Source organism: Physeter macrocephalus, chromosome 7, assembly GCF_002837175.3.
Source record: "Physeter macrocephalus isolate SW-GA chromosome 7, ASM283717v5, whole genome shotgun sequence".
In the NCBI taxonomy this organism is placed as follows: domain Eukaryota; kingdom Metazoa; phylum Chordata; class Mammalia; order Artiodactyla; family Physeteridae; genus Physeter; species Physeter macrocephalus.
Genome location: NC_041220.1, coordinates 68088092 through 68101292, shown reverse-complemented (window position 1 = coordinate 68101292; position 13201 = coordinate 68088092). Strand labels below are relative to the sequence as shown.

The 13201-nt window shown below is 37.3% G+C and overlaps 1 protein-coding gene across 5 annotated transcripts in view; it reads left to right on the top strand.

The window, feature by feature from the left end:
* The window catches only part of CNOT6L (CCR4-NOT transcription complex subunit 6 like), a 112613-nt gene that overhangs the window by 95652 nt on the left and 3760 nt on the right, over positions 1-13201 (top strand). For all 5 annotated transcript variants that reach the window (XM_055086045.1, XM_055086042.1, XM_055086044.1 and 2 more), the window contains 3 exons: positions 4022-4173; positions 7212-7439; positions 9636-9838. In XM_055086045.1, coding sequence (XP_054942020.1) covers positions 4022-4173; positions 7212-7439; positions 9636-9838 — 583 coding nt within the window. The remainder of the gene's footprint in view (positions 1-4021; positions 4174-7211; positions 7440-9635; positions 9839-13201) is intronic.

Below are 13201 nucleotides of genomic sequence, written 5' to 3'. Positions count from 1 at the left end.
TTTTTGCGGTACGTGGGCCTCTCACTGTTGTGGCTTCTCCCGTTGCGGAGCGCAGGCTCCGGACACGCAGGCTCAGCGGCCATGGCTCACGGGCCTAGCCACTCTGCGGCATGCGGGATCCTCCAGGACCGGGGCACAAACCCGCGTCCCCTGCATCGGCAGGCGGACCCTCAACCACTGTGCCACCAGGGAAGCCCTGGAGCAGTTCTTGAAGGATTGATGAGGAATCTGGGAAGCATCTCTTCATGTCCACCCCTTTGCAAAGTTTTAACAAATTTTAAGACTAATATGTATGAAGTACCTATCACAGGTCTTGATACAAAGTAGATCCTCAATAACGGACCCCTTATTTTTTTATTATTATTATTTGTACTGTCCTATTGAGAATTTTGATTATTTAAGAGAAGACATATGTGTACATATAAGATTTATAAAAACTGAAAAGCTGGCAGGGATATTTAATCTTTTGGAAAAACAGAATGTAGTTTCCAAGTACCCTTAATATCTGAATGGATGAACTAGTGGGCAGAAGCTCATGAAATGATACTCAACAGAAATAAAGTCTGCTACTCTTAGATTATTAAAGGAAAAGAAAGAGGAAGAGGTAAAATTATTTGAGAGCACAGAAGAATATTTATATGCAAAAAAGTTCATTACTAAACTAAATGTTAATTACTGTAACTAACGGCATTAGTTATAATAGCTCATATCAGAAGTAAATGTCCAACACAGAATAGTTCAATTATGGTGAATCTGTATAGTGGACTATAATGCAATCATAAAAATTGATTTTTGAAACATATAGTATTTTATAGGGAAGCATCCATGGTAGAATGTTCATTAATATAGACCTAGAGTATTATTTCTAATTGTATAAAAAATGTTTGTGTGCACATGCATGGAGAAAAGTCTGGGAAATATATTGACTTGTTGATGGGGGTCTTAGATTGCAAGTGACTTGAAATTTTCTTTATATTTTTAACTCATTCCCAAATCTCTATAATAAACATATGTAACTTAATAAAATCATTTTTTCACTTGCTTGTTTTTAAGCATCTATAAATGCAGAACTGAAGAGACCTGGTTTAAGAGCTAAAAGAACCAAAAAGTTTTAGATATATATTAGTATTTATTTGGCTTATAAATAACATGGCTGTCTCCAAGTGCAATTTCAGTCTTTATTAACAAAAATACAGTCCAAAATGAGGAAGGCAGTAGTTCATTTTTGCCCAGTTCTAGGTACTGCACCTTTGGGTGAACTTGAGTTTTTCAAATGAACAACTGTTTTACACTATATATCATATAAAGAATTGATGATTTCTTTTCTGGAGAAGACTTGGGGATGATATTTAAAGTAGTGTCAGATGGAAAAGAAATTCTGTATTCCTGTAAAGAAATGATGTAAATCTAGTTTTGATGGAAGAAAGATACAGGGAAACAAATTTTAGTTAGGGAAGACAGTTCTAATAATTAGATATTCTCTAATAATTAGACAATTCTAATTAGATATATTAGTTCTAATAATTAGATATTAGATATGGGGGGGAAGAATATCTAATTATTAGAACCCCTACCAAATAATTGCCTGACTTTGGGAGAAGAAAAATATTCCAATATTAATAATATAACTATTAAATAGTATTTTCAGACTTTCCTACAGAACCCTAGGTTCCTATAAATAAGCCTTAAGAGTTAATATTTACAAGATATTTCAAAAATTAAATACAAATAATTAAACTGTAATTTAAAAATAACATGTTCACTCAGATGTTTCAAATATCAAATTTTAACACTTTGGATATGGATAACATGTTCCTGATACGCTGCTTAGTTGACTTGTTGCAGACCTCTGAATTGAGTTTTTGCCTGCTTGCTTTTTCTGAGTTCAAAGTCAGTTATTTACCACTTGTATCTGTGTGTCTGTGTGAATCAGGATTTTTATTATTAATACTGTATAACCAAAACAGAATAGAGAAATAAACTGGGTACTGAGACTGATATGACTATAATTATCTATACCCTCTGATTTCAAATTTTTATAATCATCAAAAGATTCATCATTTTCAGTGATTGATTTATTTAAACATAATACTGCTTTCATCTGTTTTATATATAAGAATCTTACCAGAAATTGTTTGAAAAAGGTATTCCACTGCTTAAAGACATTTTTAAAAGTCTGATATGGAGGATGATCAATTATATCTGTAGAACTTATTTTGAATCTGCCTACTTCTCTTTATTTCTCTTGCCTTAGCCTAAGCCACCATCATCTGTCATCCAAACAACCTCAGAAACTTTCTAATTGTTCTCATAATTCCTGAACTTTGACTCCTGTAATTCATTCTCTACAATGCAGCTGCAGTGATCTTAAAAAATATAAATCAAATAATAATATATCCTTGCTTAGAACCTATTCAGTCTTCTTCCTCTTAATCTCCAACACCATTTCTACCCTTCCATTCCTTTCTAACCTATAAACATACCAAGTTGTTTGCTGACCCAGGACCTCTCACTTCTTCCTCTATCTGGAAGGCTCTTGATTCCATTCTTCACCTTGGTAGTTCCTCATCCTTCATGTTTCAGTTTAAATATCCCCTCTTTAAGGTAGAGGGTGGAAACTACACTGCCTTTAATCACTCTGGCTTAGGAGTAGGCACATGACCCGACCTTTTATTCTTCTTAGCGCATCTGAGACATTCAGAATTGGAGCAAGGAGAGGAGTATTATTTCATCTAGCAGTGCCCTGCAACACAGTAAGATGTTAGTCAGTATTTTTGAAGGAATGTGTGCAGGCTTCTCTTTCAAAGCTAGGAGGAAGATGGTGTGGGGACCTTTTATAAGAGCAAAGATGTCTTTTCTCCACTTAAAACCTAGTGAAAGGTAGACAGTATATTTAGTAGGTTTTGGTTGTTTATAAATACTTCACAAACTTAATAAAACTAGGCTGACAGAGGTTAAATGGCTTGACCAAAGTCATACTGCTATTAAATGACAGTGCTAGACTCAATTCTATTAAATCCTACAATGCTACAATACCTACTTTGGCACTAAGGAAAGGAAATATTAGTGCAGAAGCTGTAATCACAGGGAGAGCCATTCCTCATCTTATAGAATCTTTCTTTCTGTTCACTTACATTCACCTAATTCCAGCTTTCTAGTAAAAGCCAGATGGAAAAATCGGCTTCGACTTAGCTGAGATAAGGGTGTGTCCCTGCATTTTCTTGACAGATTTCTTGATGTGGTGAGAATAAAACTGCAAACAGGGTAGGTAGATTTTATTCTGTTCTTTCTTTTTTTTTTTAAACATCTTTATTGTAGTATAATTGCTTTACAATGGTGTGTTAGTTGCTGCTGTATAATTCTTGACAGATTTCTTGATGTGGTGAGAATAAAACTGCAAACAGGGTAGGTAGATTTTATTCTGTTCTTTCTTTTTTTTTTTAAACATCTTTATTGTAGTATAATTGCTTTACATTGTTGTGTTAGTTTCTGCTGTGTAACACAGTGAATCAGCTATACGTATACATATATCCCCATATCCCCTCCCTCTTGCTGTTCTTTCTTATTAATCTGCTGACTTAGTTAAGGATGTGTTCACCTTTGAATACCAGAAAATCCCAGCAGTAGCTTAAAGGAGTAGGAGGAGAGTAATTTTCTCACACAAGAAGTCCAAAAATGGCAGTCCACAACTGGTTCAGCTGCTTCTCCATTCAGAGTGGGCTGTCTTTTACCCTCCGGTTTCTCACCACAGGGGCAGAGATATAAAAGGGTAAAGGAATACACACATACACATACATGCACACACACCATCTTTGCTAGGTGGCACTTCCAAGAAAGTTTCTACAGTAATCAGACCTTTTTCCTCTCATTGGCCAGAACTATATCACAAGGCCCCTTGCAGCTAGAAAGTGACTAGGGAGACAATGAGCACCATCTATATCTTGTGCTCCCTTCATTTAATGGCTTTAGCATGATAGTCCAAGTATCTAATATCATAATACTAATGCATTGTACCTTTTAGATTTACATTGGTGCAGAAGCATACAGTGGAATTTAACCAAGTGGCAATGGCTAATTCAGATGGATCCGAAGCTATGCTGAACAGAGTGATGACAAAAGATAATATTGGTGTCGCTGTGGTATTAGAGGTCCACAAAGAACTATTTGGAGCAGGTGAGTGCAGTTTAAAATATTCTTACAAAAAATATATATATATTCTTACAAAAAATAAACACCATCTCAAGTGCAACGAGTCTTGCTGATATTTATTGCAGTTATTTTCTTGTCTTTTTTTTTTTTTTTTTTTTTTTTCTGGTACACGGGCCTCTCACTGTTGTGGCCTCTCCCATTGCCGTTGCGGAGCACAGGCTCAGAGGCCATGGCTCACGGGCCCAGCCGCTCCGCGGCATGTGGGATCCTCCCGGACCGGGGCACGAACCCGCATGGCCTGCATCGGCAGGCGGGCTCTCAACCACTGCGCCACCAGGGAAGCCCTATTGTCTTGTCTTTTGAGGAAAGTTAAGGGAGACAGGCTGGAAAATAGCACTAATTGTGTAAAGCATCATCTATATCTTGGAATATTACTTGCCAGGTAATCTGTAAAGAGGAAAGTCTTTACTATGCCATTAATTCCAAAAGATTATTTGAAATAAGAATAGTTTTAAGCTGAATTTGGAAATTATGATGATTTGGTTCTGCTTTTAGCCATATTTTTAGCTTCTTGACTGAAATCTTCTGTCTTTAAGGTTAAGTACTTGGCACATTTTCTCTAATTTCTTTGTTATATCTCAGTCATTGTCAGGGTAAGAGAGGCATCTCTTATCTACCTGCTACTTTTGTTTTCCACTTTAGATATTTATAGCTTCCTTCAAAGTAAGAAACTCATTATGTACTTTGCATATCCAGACCTTTTTTCCCCCTCTCTACTGCCTGCCTTTCAGCATTTCATTGTTTACTTAACTATATTTTAGGTAAGAGCAAGGAGAAGGGGTCAAGACCACATCAGGGCTTTTATTTAAAATTTTTTTTCTTTACTTACTACCTGTAGAAGAAAAAGATTTTTGCCTTAAGTACTGATTGAATTATTCAGACCATGCATATCTGTGAAACCTCCTTTTCTCACTGTTCTTCAGTTTATCCATCATCAAAGACAATCAGTCTTTGATGTGAGATTTTAAATTCCTTCTTCTTTTTTAGCCTCTCCATTTTTACTGACTTTTATGTCCTTTTCAGTCTCGTTCTTCTCAAAAGTTTGGTACCTTTTTTTCTGGTAATGCGAACATTGAATTCTTTTAGAGTTTTACTCTCCTTTTAATTTGCAGAAGAGTAATTACAAATTATATAGTTAAAACTTTCACATTCTGAAATACCTCTCTCTTATACTCCTGGAAGAGTAATTTAATATTATAGAAGGTGCTTATGGCCTTTTTGAAGGGGCAAGTTTTTAATATTTAGTATAGTGAACATTTAATCTACAGCCAAAAGTGACACTGTAAAACTCCTAGGAAAAGAAGAGAGCTTAGAGAATGATCAGATTGCTTTAAAAATGACCATTTCTGTCACATATGAAAGATACTTCAGTTATTTGTTAACTCAACATTAAAGTTACTTATAGCTTGGTAAGATGGAAACTTTACCAAAATAGTAGACTAAGAAAATCAGGTCTTTCTGCAGAGTTTATATTTTTAATGGAAAATGTTAAGAGATACTTATAGAAATTCTATAGAAAAATTAATTTTGTATGTATCTAATATTCCGACAGTACAAAAGGATATAGAGTAAAACGTGAGAGTCCCTTCATCTTATTCATTCCCTCTCGGAGTAACTCTTACTCATTCTTTACACATTACTAACATATATGTGTATAGTTTTATTTAAATGGCATCGTACCATGCATATTGAGTTTTGAGCCTTAAAAACTTTATGGACACTTTTTTTCCTCTGTCAGTACATGTTAACTGAGTTGATTTTTCACAGTTTGCCCCTTCAGAGGTGCTTATGGCCTCTTTTTTTTTTTTTTTTTTTTTTTTTTTTTTTTTGTGGTATGCGGGCCTTCAGGCTCCGGACGCGCAGGCTCAGCGGCCATGGCTCACGGGCCCAGCCGCTCCGCGGCATGTGGGATCCTCCCATACCGGGGTGCGAACCCGGTTCCCCTGCATCGGCAGGCGGACGCGCAACCACTGCGCCACCACGGAAGCCCCTTATGGCCTCTTTGAAAGGGCAAGTTTTTTAATGTGTTATCCTCATCCACCATGTTAATATTTATTTTGACAGAATTATAAAACAGTATTTTAGGGGAAAAAATAACCTTAGAGATTTTATAGTTGCATACCTCAGTGTCCAAATGAGGTATTCAACTGAACACCAGAATGGCTAAGTGGTTAGAAATAAAGGTTAGTAATTAGTAATAAAGCCAAGTCTGAAACCCATGTCCAGACTTTGAGAGCACACTACTCCCTAATTCTCAACTTTTAAATTACTTCTTTTAGATGTGTTGTATGAATTTGTTTGGTAGCAGATTCATAGCAAATTCACTGCCTTATTTTATTTTGTATAGGTTAATATAATGTTACTGCCTTTTACTGCTGACACTGTCACTGATGTGCTCAGGAAATGCAAGGTGAATAAGTACTGGGCAGTAGGAAGAACTTAAATTAAGGTTTAGGTGATTCAAACAACTGAAAACCTACCTCACTAGGTTACTGTGATATTTAAATGACAGAGATATTTAAACTGCTTGTTTACACTAAGCTCAGCAAATCAAGGTACTATAACCAAATGTTGGTTACATCATAGTATAGTTCCTAACTTGGGTAGAGAGCAGGAGTTGGCAAACTTTTTCTGTAAAGGGCCTGGTTGTTAATAGTTTAGGCTCTGTGGGCCACATATGGCCTCTATCATAATCTTCTAAAAAATGTTTGGTAGAATCTTTAAAAATGTAAAACCAGCCTTAGCTCATGCAGGTTTTACAAAAACAGGTGGTTGGCCAGACTTAGCCCATGGGCTGCAGTTTGTCGACCCCCATGTTGGGATTACCAGAATCTCAGCACTTTAGCTTCTAAGAACTACTTTATGAGATAAAGGGGAAAATATAAATGAATGGAAAAGAATAAAGAAGTGGTTATGGGTTTGGGGGAGAAAACCTTAAGATACTGCTTTTTTGATACATAAAGTATAATCTTAACCTTTGTTTCCCTAATGCTTAAATTTAGGTATGAAGCCTATTCATGCTGCAGACAAACAGCTGCTTATAGTGGCAAATGCCCACATGCATTGGGACCCAGAGTATTCTGATGTGAAACTCATTCAGACCATGATGTTTGTCTCAGAGGTTAAAAACATTCTGGAGAAAGCCTCAAGTAGGCCTGGCAGCCCAACTGCAGATCCTAATTCCATCCCGCTGGTGCTATGTGCAGATCTTAACTCATTGCCAGATTCAGGTATTTATAACATCATTTCCTCTTCGCTTTCAGTTTTGTTTTTACTTCTAGTTGAAAGGTCAGTTAGCTCTTAACTTTTGAGTAGAGACTTTCTCTTCTGAATTAGAGAGTGTATCAGTAAGAATCCCAGGGATGGGACATGGACTAATTGAGGAGAGTTTATTTAGTTAAGCTATTTCCAAAGACGTGTGCAGGGTTAGGGACCCAAAACAATGAGTGATGCAGTACCCTGCCACTAGGGGAGATAGGGACCCTTCACCACCTGTACACCTAAGGGGGAAAAGTGGTGGGAGCTGTTATCAGAACTTGGAAAAAATAGTTACGAGGAGAGGGCCATGTAATAGGAGCGATGGATTTGAATTGGGATGCGATCAATCCCTTGCAAACTGACAAGCCAGGGGAATATATATCCCCGCCTCACTCTGCTACTGTCCTCTGATCTCTCGCCACTGCTGTCCATTGACCAAATCCAACTAGAAACTAGAACGGGGAGGGGTTTGCAGTTGATGCAAGTAAAGGTCAGCCTCCTGCCACACAAAATGCAGTGGAGAAGGGTGACCTGAAGAAGCAACCAGAAAATATTCAGCACAGGTAGCTATCTAGTTTAATAATGTTGGCAACCTTTAAGTGAATTCATTAAATGATGCTTGAATTCTGATATTAGTTGCAGAAGAGTAATCAAAATTATCTTAGGATTTCACATTACTTCTTGAGCTCCACTTAACTACTTTATGTCCTAACTTAAATTATTTTAGATCTTTGTAAAAAATCAGTTCTGCACTTAGATATTAAAATTCAAATGTAAAACATTATAGTATCACAGTTTTGCTATTACTGAGGCATATTCAAAATTTTGTATATTTTCAATAAGCTACTTTAAATTGTTTAAAATAACCACTCAAGAATAAATATAACATAACCCAAATGCCTACAATTGTAATAATAAAAGTCTCAAATCTAGAAAACACCTTTACTTTTTCTCCTTAGCAAATAAATGCCGAAATCATCCTTTCACAAATGTTTGTATTCAGCCCCTAGGCCCATTGACACCTTAACCATGTCCTCCTTTTTTAATCCTTTTCTTTTTTTTTGAGTAAATTGCTCTCAAGCACAGGTTTCACCCATCTCATTTGATTTGGTTAAGCCAATGAGCTATCATTTGGCATCACAGCATGCTGAGTTGATTCAAGCCAGACTGTCAGGGCTGGATCCTGGTTCTGCCACGTAGGAGCTATGCAATCTATGGCTAAGTTCCTCATTTTTAAATAAAGGGATAATCATTTTATCCACTTCATAGAGTTGTTTGTAAGGTTTAAGTATGTAAGGCACTTACAACAGTGCCTGGCATGTAGTAACTGCTAGATAAATGATAGCTCCTTTTCAGCTATTCACATACTGATGTTGCGCTCATCATTTATTCATTATATATGTTGCTGTCATTCCTGATCACAAATAGAAAGAGATGACTGACAAACTTCAGTAATCTTCATCATCATAAGAGGGGTTGTGGTATTTTTTTCATGTTTACTTATTCAGTGGAAGTGGTGAACTTTTTTTGAATGCCTCTACTCTCTTCAGCTTTTTAGACACATCTAATATTTTTGACCAAGTGGTATACCTCCAACATGTAATGTACTGTTTAGTGTCACTGTAGCTCAAAACAAAGTATGATGTTGCCTAGCTGAAGCTAGACATTGCAGTGTTGAAGTTGCAAAATCTATTTTTACTGTCAATGATTTAAAATTTTTTAATTATGTATGCTATATTTTACATATTCCAGAAGTTGTTGATTGACTGCATAGAATGGTGAAATGCTAAAGAGATAGTGCTTTGCAATAACATTCTAAAAATATTTAGGGTCAAGACCCTCCTGGTGAATGCCATCCTAGACCCTGGGAATCATCTTCAGCTTGAAGAACCATTAAGAAAACTGAAGATCTTTCTGGGTGATCAGGATATTTTGCTCTGGAGTAGGCAAATACACCTCAGTTTGATGGAACCATATGAAATTGCTGATATTTGATTTTTTTTAGCATCAACAACAAAAAGGCAGTTTCATATGTAAAAGTAAATATTCAGTGTGATAAAACCACTCTGAACTTGGTGCATGCACCTGGCAACAGATTTTTGGCCATGAAGTCTTCTGTAAGATCTAAATGCTAAATGATAGTGTTTCTTCCTTCTTTATTCTACTAGGTGTCGTGGAATATTTAAGCAATGGAGGAGTAGCTGACAACCATAAAGACTTCAAGGAACTAAGGTACAATGAGTGTCTTATGAACTTCAGCTGCAATGGAAAGAATGGAAGCTCAGAAGGGAGAATCACACATGGCTTCCAACTGAAGAGCGCCTATGAAAATAACTTGATGCCTTACACCAATTACACCTTTGATTTCAAAGTGAGTGACAGCCTCTGGGTTGGCATAGAAATTATGTCAAATACAAACATGTGACAAGAAAGATATGTGTTATTTATGCTTAATAGTATAATCTTCAGAATTTTTTACATTCTCAAAATGTCTTGGCTAAGTGTGCACGTAATGTAAGGAGGTTTCTTAGGTTTTGTGGTGGTTATTGTTGACTTGAGAATTCTCTTTGAACCCTTATTTGTTCAAATTTCAAATAACCATGATAATAGCAAAAAATTCCAAAATACTTTACTATGTGTGTGCCAGGCACTGTTCAAAAGCACTTTATATTTATTAATATAGTTAATCTTCACTTGTCCATACCATCCCTAACTTTCAGTAAGGATCCTAATAATAAGCAACCTGATATAGCTACATTCACCTTGAATGAATTTGTAGAGTATTCCCTCAGAATTTTCTTAGTACTTTCCATTGATATCTTATTTATCTTTAAATTTTCTAGGTTTCTTTGTGAGATGGGTTAGAGAAAGTTGTGCTTAGGGTCTGTTTTATATCCATGTTGTCATACTAATCAATGCCCAGGCAGTAGACCATTCCAGCTTAGTGAAAGAACAAGAAAGATTTTTTTTTTTTGCAAAATAAGAAAAAAAATTAGAGGGCCAGTTGTACAAAACCAGTTGTTCTTTTTTTTTTTTTTTTTTTTTTTTTTGGTGGTATGCGGGCCTCCCTCTGTTGTGGCCTCTCTCGTCGCGGAGCACAGGCTCCGGACACGCAGGCCCAGCGGCCATGGCCCACGGGCCCAGCCGCTCCGCGGCATGCGGGATCCTCCCAGACCGGGGCGCGAACCCGGTTCCCCCGCATCGGCAGGCGGACGCGCAACCACTGCGCCACCAGGGAAGCCCCACCAGTTGTTCTTTTGAAACATTGATTGGTAGTGATTTTCTGTAGTCAGTCCTTTTCCCTTTGCCAGTTTTCTAATCACTCTGTCTGCCTGTAGCTCTTCTGTTGTACCTTTGTTTGACTTCCTGGCATTTCAGGCATCTATCCTAAAGTCTTATACTATCCTGAAAAAATGCAAATGTTAGAAAGTGGTTAGGAGTAAGAATCCTAGATGGGGAATTTAATAAAATACCAAAGGAAATTTATGAATTGGGCTCTTACACATCTCCGATAACCTTTTTCCATTTTCAGTGCTTGTTAGCCCCTTTCCAAGAAACAAATAGGAGGAAGAAGAAAGGAAATTTGTGTGCTTATGTTATTGGTCGGTTTTTGTAATCAAGAAGTGGAAAAGAATTGTTTAGAAGTTGAATCTAATTTTAGTATTTTTGCTGTTAGAGTAGAAAATACTATTCAGAGATAATTGATTTTGTTCAGATCACTCATATGCAGTAATGTGCTGGTAAATATTTAATAATCAGCTTTCTGAGGAATAAAAAGCCCAAATTTGTAGTGTTTGCTGATTTCTGTGGTACATGTACTCCCACTGTAGTAGATTTCAAGCTCCCAACGTCATACCATTGAACACAGAGTTGGCATGAAGTGCTAAGAAAGCAAGTACTAGCTGACTCTATCACACCACGGCTTCTTGTGTAAGCTTAAAGGAAAACCTCGGGACTTAATGATACACAGATTACTGTAGGTTAAATCCTATACAGTGGTATATAATACAGCTCTGCCAGCACAGCACAACCCAGAAAACCTAAAATAAAGTTCCTTAAAATAAGTGTTCAGTAATTCTACAACTCTTATTGTTCTTTTGGTTTGTGTATAGGTAAAAAGACCAAATCATTTCTACCTTAACTAGGCTTTTATAAAGGTTACTTTTACCTTATCCACAAAGTAAAAATTAGGGAAATAAGGTTTAGAATATTAATCTAAGCCATCTTGCTCGATCATCTGAGTTGTTTTCAAATCTTCTGTTGATGTTTCTTCAAAAGAACTTACATGTATTAATAAGCGAATAAAAGATTCTTATTGGGCTTCCCTGATGGCGCAGTGGTTAAGAATCCGCCTGCCAATGCAGGGGACACGGGTTCGAGCCCTGGTCCGGGGAGATCCCACATGCAGCAGAGCAACTAAGCCCGTGTGCCACAGCTACTGAGCCTGTGCTCTAGAGCCCGCGAGCCACAACTACTGAGCCTACATGCCACAACTACTGAAGCCCGCATGCCTAGAGCCCATGCTCCGCAACAAGAGAAGCCACCACAATGAGAAGCCGGCACACCGCAACGAAGAGTAGCCCCCGCTCACCACAACTAGAGAAAGCCCACACGCAGCAATGAAGACCCAACACAGCCAAAAATAAAAACAAATAAATAAATTTTTTTTAAAAAAAGAATCTTATAGAACCATTTATATTGTCTAAAGAAGTACAGTTAAAGAACCAAAAGTGCATGGCTCAGAGAGTGTTTGATGTTTGCATATGTAGGATAGGATGAGAAAGGGCAGAACTATAAATCCGTGCGAGAGAGGCATGAATGGGGAGGATAAATATGCTGGCTGGCTGGGTAGATGGATGGGCGGGTGGAATGGGATGGAAAAGAAGGATGATCAGAGAACAAATTAAGGGCATACCTGACTAGAGAGAATTAAGCTTTTGGTCCAAGTAGCAGACAATAAACTTTACAATTTCATACAAAGCATTTTATGTAATTAGTGCTGTGCGAGTATTGAAGCCAGTTGGTAAAAAAGGATAGGTAACATCAAATGTAAAAATGTCATGTGATTAGCATTAAATACAGATCCAAGTATAGTATTCTGCCATTGCATCAATGGAGGACTGTTAAATTTTGTTTACTTGGCTTAGCATTTATTTTACTTTCTTGGTTCTCGAATAAATTAGAAATGTAGAAAAGTGGTATTTAGAACTCAGAGTCATTTAATCTAGAACTGATTTGGAATGACTTGAAGGGTAAGCAGTTAGGAGAATTACTTGTAGACAAGGTATCTTAGTGAGTTTAGGTTGCCATAACAGAATACCAACCATAAACTGTGTGGCTTATAAAACAACAGAAATGTATTTCTCACAGTTCTGGAGGCTTGAAGTGTAAGATCAGGTGCCAGCATGGTCAGGTTCTAATGAGGGTCCTCTTCTGGGTTGCAGACAGCTGTTTTCTCATTGCATCCTCACATGGCGGAGCGAGAGCTCTCTGGGGTCTCTTTTTATAGAGCACTAATCCCATTCATGAGGGTTCCATCTTTATGACCTAATCACCTGCCAAAAGCCCCACTCCCTTATACTATCAGGTTAGGGGTTAGGATTTCAACATAGGAATTTGGGGGGAACACATACATTCAGTTCATAACATCAGATAAGTTGAATAAACAGCCTAATTCAAACTTGCCACTGCTTTCACCATCATCTGCCCCCACTCCTGCCCCGCGCCAATCCAA